This window comes from Diachasma alloeum, unplaced genomic scaffold (genome assembly GCF_001412515.2).
Source record: "Diachasma alloeum isolate Michigan unplaced genomic scaffold, Dall2.0 Dall_scaffold_00463, whole genome shotgun sequence".
NCBI classification, from domain to species: Eukaryota; Metazoa; Arthropoda; class Insecta; order Hymenoptera; family Braconidae; genus Diachasma; species Diachasma alloeum.
In genome coordinates this window covers 96,437-110,915 of record NW_021680596.1, presented here as the reverse complement: position 1 = coordinate 110,915, position 14,479 = coordinate 96,437, and the positions used below count along the sequence as shown (strand labels likewise).

Here is a 14,479-nt window from a genome sequence, read left to right as displayed (position 1 = left end):
ATCCCTTAACGAACATCTCTGGATTTCTCTTAATTCTTTTAGTCGCAAATTGATGTCAAATAGACCCAAATTTTTATATGCAAACAGGGTGAAAAGCAACCAATACTGTTGGTAAATTACTCTTGGAATTTCTAGTCAAAAATCTAGAAAATGTTTACAATGATAAAATTGTATGAAATTTATGAATGCTACCTCATTGAATAATGGCGGAATTTTCAGTTTTTTGGTCAGTCGGAGACTGGAAAATATTGAAAATCGGGAAAAGTTAGACAACAATTTATCTAAATCTTGTATTTAGTGGAAATTAAATCGTATCTAATGCTCAATTCTCACAAAGCGTTTGGAAATTCATGCTATCATTAAAATTTCAATAATCGCTTGACACGAAAATTTTTCTTAAATTTTCCAGATGAATAAGAAATTTTATGCACGATTCTATGATAAATTACATCTCAATTCTCATGATATCGACACCTTAGATGTTAATGCGACGGAAATTTCAATAAAATTTTAACAGAATTATTTTCTGAAATATACCTTGTTTGGATGGCTGTGATGTTTTATTCGTTTCTAATTGTTTCGATGCACTGTGAGCAATATGTTTCCCCGTATCGATGGTCTCGGTCAAACGTACCTCTTCTTCGGTTTTCTTTTTCAAATGAAAATTCAGTAGTTTTTTTGCCGGTCCATCTCTCGTGACACTAACTTTTTTCCGATGAGAAATATTGAAAAATTGCCTTGGCATACATTTGAAATCAATTGTTTTTTCCTGATAGTTCCAATATTTTTTCTTCATAGCGCCGTACGTCAAAACAGTTTTGTAATTGTTCACCAATTTTGTCATCATCTTCGTAGCATGAGATTTATCCACGATTGGAATCCCTGCATAATTCCAGAAGACAGTGCACTTCCGTACTACGCACAGCGCAGCTTCCCGAGCTGAGAGTTTTGGAATACTGTGTCCCGTATAATATAAATAACACTCCAAAACATCTTGATTCTAAGGCAATTGTTCTCCACACATTTCCGGTTTCGCGTAACCCACCAACGGAATTTCCATAGTTTTTTTAGTTTTCGGCATGTTAGACCGTTTATTCGCGAATGTTAACAATAGCGAAGAGTTGGAAATAATAATTACGCTAGTGCAGACTCTTAGGAAGTCTCTTTTCGACTGACCTCCAGGTTGCTGACGAAAATTGTGAGAAGTTATTTCATTAGAAGAACAAATAGGTGAGAACCACCTCCCCTATATACCTAGACAAGGGACGAACGAACAATTCGATTTCTTATTTCGTAAGTAACGTGACAATGAGTCATCGATGACCTCCGAATAGCTATGGTAATATTCATCCGTCCAACGCCGACCGACTTGAGGACTACAAAATTTCAGATTTTCAGTTTAAATGGGGAAAATGGCCGAAATTTTTGTACTCATCATTTCGAACACATTTTCGGATTTTACTTTTTCATGAAGATACCCCTAACTTGATTAGAGAAAAAAAAGAAGGGCTTGAAGAAAATTGCAATGTTTTTTTCCAAAATCGAATTCAATTAGCAAATTTTTCATGCATACCTTGAAAATTATATTAAAAAGATTCAATGCAGATTGGAGAAATTTAGAAGAACGATTCTTCTCTTCGTTTCATTGCAGAAAAAACAGTTCAATTACAAATTTTGACCGCTGCAGCTTGGCTTTTCCGGAATTTGTTTATTATTTCCGGCGTTATTCTGAATAATAGTTGTAAGGAGAAAATAATTGAAAATGAGAATTTTCATTCGTCTTAAAAGGAAGAGAATATTGTCAATTGTCATATGCTTCAATCCAGGTATAGTCCAGCTAACAAGAGAATGGTCGTGGCTAGATACCCTCACTCTTGAATTGAGGTATGGCTCAGTATCCCCCACCACTCAAATGCAATATAGCTTGGAAGCGGGCCCTGGGAGACGGCTGTATGACCTGAGAAGCCCACTGCACCGCTCCAGCGTCTGCTACCTGGCTAGAGACTGTCATAAAATCATGTGACTTTTCACCAACCTCCATAACGACGTACTGCCAGTGGGTCAAATTTTTATCTGCCCGAAAATATAAGTTAGAAATTCAGGAAAAAATCACATGATCCCATTACACGGTGCGGAATCGTTTACAAAAATTGGGAAGTCAAAATATCTGTAACTTAAGACGTTCTGTCTACGTACTGGCCAGATGTCCTAGTTCAAGGAACCGTAAAAATCAATCTTGCCACTCGCTCAGCTAAAATTAAATTAGGGACAAATGAAATTCAATTAGCTTCAGGAACAGCATGCCCTTTAACTGCCGGTTATGGTATCGACTCTGATGGCGGTTATACCTTCTGGGACCCTCTTCCCAAACAAATGGCATGTAGAGCTTGTACTTATTCAGTTCTCTATAATGGAATATCGCATAAAATGGAAACTAATAGCGAAACCTTTTACACAGTCAATTATCAAGATATAAGCTTTTCATGAAAAACTATTCGAGTAGACTACTCTTGCGGCATGCGCCTTATCAGAACGGAGCACCCTAAATTATGTGTTTCCGAAACATCAGGCCCAGACGCAGGCTCTATTTTAAATTATAATTCTATTTCTGTAGAAAACATGGACTTATTCACTTATGTCAATGCAAAATTTGTTTATGTCGAAAGACTCATCCAATCTCAAATAGAATCCCTTTACGAACACATAATGTTACAAAGATGTGCAATGGAACGTCAAATCCTGCAGAATAGTCTATCAGTTCCAACAACAATGCCTGACGAATTTGCTTATAGACTTATGAAAGGCCCTGGCTACATGGCCGTTACAGCCGGAGAAGTCGTTCACGTAGTAAAATGTATTCCAGGAGAAGTTACTGTAAGATCCCTCGAAGACTGTTACGATAATCTACCTGTCCTCAGGAACAATAAGACAATGTTTTCAACTCCCGTAACTCACATTTTAATTAATAAAGCCGTAAAAATTCCATGCAATGGACCATTGGCCCACTATTATCAATTTCAGGGAAGTTGGTACAAATTCACGCCACGCCCAGTTGAAACTATATCACTCAGTTCCCTGAGACCCTCCCAAAGCTCCACATGGAAGTATGTTAATCCAGCAAATCTTGCAACTAGCGGAATATATTCTCAAGATGATTTAGACAAAATGCACGAAAGAATTGTATCTCGTAGGGAAACACGCCCTGCGCTAGAAGAAATTGCGCAAACGATAAGTTCCGTTAATAACCGCGGTGGTAAAGGCTCAATTTATAACCTATTAGATGAGGACGCGCTTCAAAAACTCGCTGAAAACGCCTGGGATCGCACCTGGGGACGTTTCATTAAATTTGGAACCGTCAGTGCCGGTTTCCTTGGAATTTTCATCCTACTTCGCGTAGTCAAGATAATAATGAACACCATAATCCACGGAGAAACATTATTTGGAGTCTTCGGTTGGTCTCTTAAACTAATCGGAGCTGTCTGGGACTCTGTAATCAATCTCCTACTTCATTTAAGTGCCAGAGACTCCACCTCAAACCCCACCCCAACAAAGCATAAGTCAATTGAACAAATCCCTCCAACCCCTACCCCAACAGACCCTCATTCCCACGAAAAACCTCGAACTTCTCTACCACAAATAAATCTAAATCAAGAAATCGAGAACAACCCCACTAATAATGCAAATACTCGCCCACTAATCTAAATAAGGGAATAAACTCCCCATGGAAGCTTTCCTAATCCTAAAAATTCTTATACAAAACATTAATAAATATTCGTATTCGTATTCGTTTTATTCACTGATTATGAGGTACAACCTTGTTACAGCTGGGTACATATCGGATGTCAGAGAATTGAAAGTATACATAATGATAGAAATAATAAACAGTGTACAACAAGCATTTTTAAGTAGAAAGTACAAGAAATGTATCGGGGGGGAGGGAAGGTCCGTTATTCGAAGATGAGCGCTAAACTAGCGCTGAAATCAAAAGAAAATAGTTGAAACTGAAATTCAAGTTCAAAGTGGAGGTCCAGTGTGGTTGCGGATTGAAAATTGAGGCAGTAACGAGGCCTAGCAGAGCATAAAACAGGAAAAATAATATTGTAAGCTCCCTTAAATAATCACCAATAAATAAGATTAGATACTTGGAGCTAGGAGTAAAATCGTAAAGTAATCGAGAAAAAAGTAACGGTTCGTGCCTGAGTTAAAGTAATTAGTGATGAGATTGACCTTATCAAAGCGGACTAGGGAGGAAGAACCGACATCGGTCGGGTTCAGGATTTTGTCACGCGCTCTGAGGGCACACTTGACATACAAGAAGAGTTTCTTAGTGTCCAGCGGGTCATCTGAGTCGAGGAAGTGAATGAGGGACTGGAGATTGTCCTCGAGGTTCCTGTCAGGGTAGATATTTTTGCCTAGGAGTGACAATCAATAGGAAATATAGAGGGGACAGTCCAATAGGAAGTGGATCAAGGTCTCGGCAGAACCACTGGAGCACACCTGACAGGGCAGGGATGGGTCGATCTTGAAGAACACCTTGTTGATGCCGAAGGAGATCTCAAGGGAATTAGCAAGCCTCACTTGGGCCTTCACCCTAGTCATGGAGATCGGAGTTCGTAGACAGAGGTAATTCGCTGGGAGACCAGATAAAGTCATTGGGATCGGCAGTAGGCAAAAAGAAAATGCTACTGCTCTAGTCCGGTCAGCTTCAAGGAGATGAGCTTTCAGCTAAGACAGAACTCTAGGCCCTTCCGAAAACCAATAGGATGCCGAGGAGTCAGTGGCATCAAATTGGATGCTGAATGACTCCAAAAGACCTTGGAGCTGGAGGATGGGGTTGTATCGGCGTGCTCTGGTGAGTGACGCCCTGGAGGATGGAAGGGAGCAAGCTCGAGCCGTTGCAGCTAAGTCCATGTACCTGAGAAGACAGGCCTTGGGTAGCCTGTCACCCTTCTGCTGGAGGACACTGGTGTACCAACCCACCAGTTTGGACCCAGGGTGAGTCTGATGACCCGAAAAATCAGCTTCACTGCGCCCATCTCATGACGGAGGAGATGCCCTGGTATGCAAGGAGGAAGAAGAAGAAGCCTCTTATAGAAGCCAAGCTGAATGGTCTCCAGGCTGTCGGTATACTGAAGGGTCCAGGTGGGAGCGGCATAGAGCAGAGTTGAGGCAATCATGGTGTCAAATAGCTTGATTGGAGCGTCCCACGAGTCTGAGCTGGCTCTTGCCAGGATGGACATTACTGAGCCAAGGGCGATCCGAGCTTTGGCTATGGTAGCTTGGGCCGCACGGGAGCCAAGCGCCGATGAAGAGAAGACCACCCCAGGTACGTGTAGGTTGATACAACTTCGATGTCCTCGCCGTAGATTCTCAGGGGGAAGTTTGGAAGCAGTGTAGCGGGCCCGCTGAATCTGAAGACGATCAGCTTCGTCTTGGAGGCATTCACAGTTAGGAGGTTTATTTGGAAATAAGCCTCTAAGGCAGATAGAAGCCGATACATGCGCAGTTAGTTGGCAGAGAACAGGATCAATTCGTCTGCGAACAAAAGCGCCAGAACAATCCTAAAGACGTCGATGCTAGGATCGAGGTGACCTCTGCCACGCAGGAATGACTCGATGTCGGACAGAAACAGCAGGAAGAGAGTGGGACTTGGACTTTTGCCCTGCAGTACACCCTCCGTGATATCAATACTCTCAGTAAGGCGGCCGCCGGAACGTACTCTTATGGTAGCGTGGTTGTAGAGGTTACGGAGAATGTTGATAATCTTGCTGCTGACTCCCAGTTGGAAGAGTTTCTGCCACAGGAGAGGATGACTTACCGAGTCAAAGGCGCGTTTCAGGTCGACAAAAAGACCGGAAACTTTGCGGCCAGCGAGTCTCAGCTGTAGTTAGACGGTCGCCAGCGCTACAAAGATGTTATCTAGCGTAGAGCGTTCTTTGCGGAATCCAGCTTGAGCTTCCGGGTAGATGTTTGCCTCCTCCGCCCATTTGTCGAGCCTGGAGCAGAGGATCTTCGTGAAGAGTTTTGCGACGACGACCAGCGCGATCCCTCTGTAGTTCTCTGGCTTGGTCTTGTCACTCTTCTTGAAGATCATGGTCAGGATAATTTCATGCCAATAGTCAGGAACCACGCCCTCGGAAAGGATCTTGTTGAAGAGGTTGAGGAGATACAGCATACCGGCAGGAGGGAGGGCTTTGTAAAATTCTGCAGGGATGCTGTCAGAGCCCGCAGTCTTTCCACACTTCGCAGCCACCAGGACCGACTTAATCTCACCTAGTGAAATTGAACCATCAAGACGCTGGTCAGCAGAGCCACTGTAATCACCGAAGTCAACAACCCTCGAAGGGTAGACGACAGCGTAGAAGGATTGCCAGACCTCTACGTCGAGCTCTGGGGATGGAGATAGAACTGTACAGGACCGGAATGCTCTCCAGAAGTCGGACTGTGCTTTAGCATTGGCGATCCTCTCCCTGATGTCGTTGAAATACGCCTGCCTCTTGTCGTCGATGAGATCAAAGTATGTTTTCTTGATACTGCGGTAGGAGACAACAGCTGGAGATAAAAACTGGGCATTCCGGCAGGTACAAAATGAAGATTCTGTTGATTTCTTCGCAGCTAGGCATTCCCGATCGAACCACGGTTGTTTTGGATGGAAGGTGGAAGTGTTTCTCGGAGAAATGAGCATACCTGATGCTTTTGCAGCTTCATAAATCGTCTTGTGGAGGGTTTCCATCAGGAGGTTAATATCGGCCTCGGGGTTGAGCAGTAGGGAGGGGCAGTTGGTCAGGTACAAGAGGTAGTCGTCGATTCGCTTTCGGTTCCAAAGGAGGCGAGGTCTATTGAGGGGTTTCTGGGGGTTTGGGGGGGAGTGGAGGGGTCGAGAAGGTCTATGGAGGTACGGAAATGGTCCGAGGGAAGGACTGAGTGGTCAACGGAGAAGTCGTAGATTAGTTGGATGTTGCAGAGGTCTGAGAATACGAAGTCTATGGTGCTTCTTCCCCTGGGGCCAACGTAGGTGATCTGAGTTGGAGTGTCTCCAGGAGTCCTGCCGTTCAGGAGAACAAGGCCGTTATCCTGCATAAAAAGACTGATGGCAGAACCACGGGCGTTTTCTGCTGTGGAAGTGAGAGACCTTTCGGATGATAACACGGAGCCCTCGAGCAGTTCGTCGGGATAGCATCCGTCGGGACCAATCCAATCATTGAAGTCTCCACCGAGAATGAGCGGCTCACCCGTCCTGGTGTCCTCAACCTCCTCCAAGACCTACTGTAGTGCTGCAAGGACTATTCCCAAATCAGCCAGCTAAATTAGTCCAACTGAATTAGTGCAACTAAATTAGTCCAACATAGAGGTTCCTTGGGAGACCTGGAGGGAGAATGTTGGGGAATTTGGCGAAGATCTAATACTCGGAGGTGGACAGGACCTCAGTATAGAGACTGTTGTGGAAACCAATAGCGAGACCACCACTTGCACGACCGGAAGCACTTAGATCCTCTTTGGTGCCATCCACTGAGATAAAGTTGAACTCGCGAAAAAGACCTGGACAGGAGGTCAAGGGATTAAGCAGCCAAGTCTCCGTTAACCCGATGATATCGGGAAGGGAGTGGGGGAAGTATTGGTAATGGTTTTTGATGCCATGAACGTTCAAGAAGGTCAATCTCAGCAAAATTAGTTTTTTGAGGAATATTAATAAAGAAATAAAAATGAATAAACAATAAATAAATAAATAAGTAAGTAAATTGATAAACGTACGACTCAACAACGCTAATAAGTAATTAAATTTTTTTAATTTTATTGTAGTTCTCCCGTTTTCTTTCATAATCTCCCAAGTAATTATTATCAATAATACTAGACTGCACATTTGGAAGCCCAAATGTGCAGTCTAGTACGCCTTTCCCATTAACTCAATCAAGATCTGTGCCCATATTAACTTCTGTCTAAAAACTATTTCGAAACTCGAGCTAACCCCCCAAAATCCTCTAAGCCATAGAAACATTAACCCCTTAAATTTCATATAAAATTAAATAAACAAAAAAAAACAAAATCGAAACGCCGACAAATGAGAGGAATTGGAAACGAAGGAATGCACGATCAATAAAAGTGCATCCCAAAGAAAAAACAACACTTTTGAATAAATAATAGTCGAACGAACAGTTTTTTTCTTCTTTACATAATTTACGATTATTTATTCAAAAGAAATTTTGTTTACAAAATGTAATCTCATTTTTGTCCCTTCTGGCACAACTGCCCGAGGACTCGAAATTTTCGGCCCGTCGCGGGAGAACGATTCGCACCGATCCTTAGTCCAGATCCATGGGGACGCCCCACTCAACAATGGGGTTATCTCCTCCCCATCGCCTTTCTAGCATCATCCTCAGTCCCAAAAAGTCCTCAAAATATTCCCTTTCCATCACTCCAAGACATAATTGGAGGTAATCATTAGCACCAACAACCCTCTTCCGAATCCTGTGGACCTAGTGATTCTCCTCAATGTTGAAAAAGTCTTTCAGTTTCAGGTGAGGCGACTCCTATAAAAAATATATTAAAAAAATATATAAAATAAAATTTCTAGAAATTCCTCTCGAAATCTCTTCAAAATAATAAATAAATGAATAAATAAATAAATAGATAAGACAATTGCAACTACCCCGAATAAATAAACAAATAATTCCCTCGAAAAGAAAAAATCTATATTGCAACTACTCCGACTAAACAATAACAACTAAAAAACTCCCCATAAATTTACGAAATTAACAAACAACATAAAAACTCACCAATCCTCCTAGGGCGTGCTGACCAACCATTGCAATCTGAATGGTCTGAACAATCAAACGAACTGTTTAAATTCGTCGAAGATCCGCAAGTCTCAACGGATGCTGCAAAAAAGGCACCCCACGACGTGAAAATGCCACATATCGAAGGCAACCGGTCGCCAAATCACGTAAACGTTCCCTCTAATCACTCAATCTCCTGACCTAGAATCAAACAATAAACAAACGAATTTTAATTAATAAATAAATAAATAAAAACTTCCCAAAACACCCCAACTAAAACTCCCAACTCAACAAACTAATAAAACATAACATCTTAACTCCCTAATTTCAATCGATCTATCTCTCTCTCCTCCGTATAAAAACCCAAACAAAAAAAAAGAAAGAAAAATTCTCTCAAACTACCTAAATAAAACGAATATATATAAATGATAACAAATTCTAAAATTCACTTACCCTCTTTCTCAAATAAGCAGGCCCAATCTCCCCTGCACGAGCAAGGAACCTTCTCATCATTCCCCTATCCTGAGTCATGGTCTCTCAAATGAAATTTAAAAAAAAAATCAAAATCCCACAAAACTTAATCCTCTTGGACACTTTCACTTCTCTCGAAGATACACTTGGACTTACTTGTTCAAATTCCACGAAGGGAATGATTTAAACTCGGAAAAAAGTTTTCCTCCAAGCGAAAAATCACCCCACCCTGCGAAAATCCTGAGAAAGTCCTAACCCCTGGTCACTTCCGGACCAATAACAGGAAGGTACGGCCCTTCCGCTACCTAAAAAACCATCGTCATAGGCCAAAGCCCGACCGCTCTCGCTTTTTGACCTATGCGCCCCGAAACTATAGCCAATATTAGCCAAACTTATAGTTTTCAGTAGATCCTTTTCGAAAATTCACTAAAAACTCTTATTACAAGTTCGTACGATACAAATAACTAAGTTAATCATTAAGATAACAATTAAACGATCCATTTGAAATCCTTTATAGCAATTAATTGCAAATATTTTTACTATTGTATGAAAATCACTAAATCAATTAAAATAATGTATCCGATAAATTTTCAAACATCGAAATTTGAGAAAGAAAAAACGACGAAAATCAAATAAAAAATAATTTTCACTGTAATACCAATAATTATCATGACTAATGTATGTTTAAATTAATGTTAAGCAAACGCATATTCTAGAAATTTAACTTTTATGTCGAATAACCAAATCAAATTTTGTATTCTGCCTCATTGGCGATGCCAAAAGCGATTTTTCGCCCTCTACTGAGGGTTTTTATAACTAGCCTATGGCGCAGCCTACCAGGTGGTTGGGCGCCGGAATGTATGGTTATACGAAATTAAGATCTTTGCCTCCCATTACCCTATTATTATTGGACTTTTGTAAATATGAATATCAATCCAAAGTTCAATTTGACATTTTGTGATATTGGAGACTTACTAGGAGATACTAGGAGACCAATTCAAGCAGGAGAGGAGGTATTATTAGCTGAACACATCCTGATCTGTGATGTCAAAAGTTATAAACAGAATTACGTAGAAATTGTGTCAGCTTGTCGTCAATCGTCACATTGGAATAATTACCACGAAATAACTATAAAAATTCTGTTTGAGGAAAATAATTAGCAAATGTACTTGTCCAGCTGGCTTGGGTGAAAAATGTAAACACATTTTTGCGACACTTCTGTATATTTATCAGTAAGGAAAGTCATGTTTTTTTTTGTTTTTGATCGTTTTATCTACTTCAATACATGTACTGATCGTCAGTCATATTCGAGTATACGCAATCTGCAGTTTAAATATTGGATTTATCTAAGATTCGAGTTGACAGATTGGAGGTATTGAGCTGTACAGACTTGAAACAACAATGGGGCAGGGTGAAATCAAATGTTGATTTACCCCAGAATCAGATAGTGAATTTGGCGGAATTTTGTTGCATGAAGGTGGAGAAGGTAGAAAAAAAGTATGATCCAAACTCCCAGAATTTTTTTTTAATACGTTGATGACAGGTACGATTGTATCTCTCTCCAGTTACTTGAAACGTTTTAGCTCTTGACTACTACTCCACAATTAACATCTAATACTCATTCCTAATCAATAAATTTTCAATATAAATTATTTATAATACTGATTTCGTTTCGTAAAGTTATCTGCAGAAAAATGCAAACTGCAAACTTTCATTTTTCGGTCATGAGGCCCAAAGAGGATAGACTAAAGTAGAGGCTCAGATCCGGGGGTTTGGCCGACCCCAGCGTGAGGCTAGTACGACCCCATGGCAGAGAGGGCACTGCGGTCGATTTCGGTGTCTGGCCGAGTTCGCTATTTCGGTAACTCGACAGTATAGGTTATCTTCCAGAAGAATATCCGTGGATTTTTGGAGTGGGGTCCAAGCATGTGAGTGGGAATTACGTAGAGTGGGGGTACCCTCGGAAGGATAAACTTCTACTGGATAGCCTATAGCAGTCCCGCTGTCACTGGGATAGTTTCGGAGGGGAATTTATGTCCTCCTCGTTCTCAACATGTTCTTAATGTTTTTCAGGTGATTCATTTGCTGGCTAATTAATATTAAGGAATGAAACACAGACGGTGTGATGGAGAATTAAATTCCCCATCAATCGATCCCTGTTGCATCCCTTAATCTCTGTAACAGAAAAATACAAACCACGACAAAAGTCATGGGCCAGTGAGAAAAATAATTTTCTTCTTGGCGCATAGTGACTTTTCACCATTCGCCTGCGAATTAAAAATTTGTCTTTTCCCTCCTAATTGAAATTAAGAGATGAAAGAAAGGCTGTTTGACGGATAACTAAATTACCCATCAATTGACCCTCTTTCATCCCTTAATCTCCGTAAAAAATGGAAGAAATTGTCATGAAAATCACAGCGCAGTAAGAAAAATAATTGTTTTGCGGCGCGCAGTGACTCCCGGTAATTAAAAATTCACCTCTCCCCTCCTAATTGAGATTAAGTGATGAAAAGAAGGTAGTTCGACGGAGCATTAAATTCTCCATTAACTAACCCTCTTTCATCTCTTAATCTCTGTAACATAAAAATATAAACTGCCATGAAAGTCCTGGGCCAGTGAGAAAAATTATAGTTTCGCGGCGCAGTGACTCCCGGTAATTAAAAATGGACCTCTCCCCTCCTAATTGAGATTAAGGGATGAAAAAAGGGCAGTTCGACGGAGAATTGATGGAGAATTTAATTCTCCGTCGAACTGCCCTTTTTTCATCCCTTGATCTCAATTAGGAGGGGAGAAGTGAATTTTTAATTACCGGGAGTCACTGTGCGCCGCAAAACAATTATTTTTCTTACTGCGCTGTGATTTCCATGACAGTTTCTTCCATTTTTTACCGAGATTAAGGGATGAAAGAAGGTTAATTGATGGGTAATTTAGGTCTCCGTCAAACAGTTTTTTTTCATCCCTTAATTTCAATTGGGAGGGGAGAGACAAATTTTTAATTCGCGGGCGAATGGTGAAAAGTCACTGTGCGCCGCGAAACAATTATTTTTCTTACTGGCCCATGAATTTCATGGCAGTTAATATTTTTTGTTACAGAGATTAAGAGATGAAAGAGGGTTAATTGATGGGGAATTTAATTCTCCGTCGAACTGCCCTTTTTTCATCCCTTAATCTCAATTAGGAGGGGAGAGGTGAATTTTTAATTACCGGGAGTCACTGTGCGCCACAAAACAATTATTTTTCTTACTGCGCTGTGATTTCCATGACAGCTCCTTCCATTTTTTACAGAGATTAGGGGATGAAAGAAGGTTAATTGATGGGTAATTTAGGTCTCCGTCAAACAGCTTTTGTTTCATCCCTTAATTTCNATTATTGTTATTAATCATCATTGTTCTTATTCATCATCATTCCATCCAATTTCACCAAGACTTTTGATTAGAACGTGGACATTTTCGTATTCATTAGAATGAAGTTATCTTACCATGATGTTGTTCTCAATTTTCATTAATGGCAGTATACTTTTCACGTTCAGCTCTAATAATAAATTATAAAAGTCAATTACGAAGTGAAAAAGGTGTCATTATTGAAAGAAAAAACTTTCCTGCGGGGTTTAACTGGTTCAAAAATAGTATCTGGCGTCTAACTCCATCACCCACCGACCACCACCTCCTCCTCCATCATTCTCACCCCTCCTATTCAGTGATGAATTTTGGAAAATTTTATTCGTGAGAAAAAAAAAACTTTTTTTTAGGGGTCCATTTTGCCCCCAGGGGTCCGTTTTGCCCCCCGGTCCGTTTTGCCCCCTTGGTCCGTTTTGCCCCCCCAACCCCTACACACAAAATAATTGTTTCTGAAAAGTTATACACAATTTTTTTTTGCACATCAGAAATGAATTTCAGTTTTGCATTTCTTTCTGTCAGAATATGCACTGGTGTATAATTTTTGTACACACAATTGTTATTTCATGAATAAAAGCACAAAAAATCGTACACAAAATATTGTGCACGTAATATCGTGCACGAAATATCGGGCGCACAATATTGTGTATGTAATATCGTACACATATAATTTAACTTTTATATTTGGCGATGTAAGACAGTTTCGGTTTTTTTTGACCAATCGACGACGATTGTGATAGAGGTTCCGCCTGATATTCACGCTCATCATTAATATTATCATCATTATCATTATTGGAGGCCACCCAGCAGGCGAAGAAAAGACCTTATAATTATCTACAGAAGTGCTCCTTCATACCGTGAAGGTATGCAGCTACTGTAGTTCAGAATCATGATCTCTAAGAAGACAAAGAGAATGGAGTATGACCGTTTTCTGCATCTGTTCACACGCTATCAAGAATTTTCATCTCAGCTACAAAAGACTTCTTTATTTCTTCCAAGTTAACGAGGTAAGGACCACTACTCGAAACCTAAGATAAGGGTGAAATCAGTCTCTCGACAGGATAAAATCTACTTGTCATCAGAGTAAAATTTGCCCGTCCACATGNCTCGACAGGGTAAAATCTACTTGTCATCAGAGTAAAATTTGCCCGTCCACATGGTAAAATCGAATCGTGGTAAGGGGAGAATTTCCAGAGTTTTTTGCGTGATATTACGACTTCCCACCGACCATCATTCCAGCAACTTTAGTTCAATAAAACATGTTCATATTCGTCCCTTTCCTTGGGAATGTTCTGCTGAATATTCATCAGGAATCAAATATTAATCGCTATACTCTATCGATGCAGTGATTATGTTATATTGAGAACAACCTGCGAGGTTTTTCCGTCATTCGATCAATATGCTATTGATAATACCTAATTACGGATTGTTTCCAAAAGGAGGTAAGAAGCATCGCTAAAGGGCAACAATAGTTATATCATTTGTTTTCAACACGCGTCGAGTTGAAGAGCGAAGTATTGAAGTATCGCAATGTAAGCTAAAGTCAAGGTCATTGATAAATAATTCATAATAATCCTAACGCGGTCATCAATATCAAATCACAAAACACAAATACAAGTGGCAGAAATGTACTTCTATGAAAAGGCAATGATGTTATTTTGAATCTGATGAGAGAACTTCTTATTGAATAGATCGAAATTGAATCTTAAATTGAAAAGAAAAATATAAAGAATAATGACTAAGACATTAAATGCCAGGTCCTCGTTTAAGGGAATTTAATCAAGAAATATAATTGGTGAACATCAAAAAGCAAGAAGAAACACATCATTGTACATTTTA

The 14,479-nt window shown here is 40.3% G+C and overlaps 1 protein-coding gene across 1 annotated transcript; it reads right to left on the bottom strand.

The window, feature by feature from the left end:
- Positions 1 to 5,887: 5,887 nt before the first annotated feature.
- LOC107042424 lies at positions 5,888 to 6,733 on the bottom strand. Its single transcript, XM_015263468.1, has one exon. It carries the CDS (start codon positions 6,731 to 6,733, stop codon positions 5,888 to 5,890), a length of 846 nt encoding a protein of 281 aa, XP_015118954.1.
- Positions 6,734 to 14,479: the final 7,746 nt, after the last annotated feature.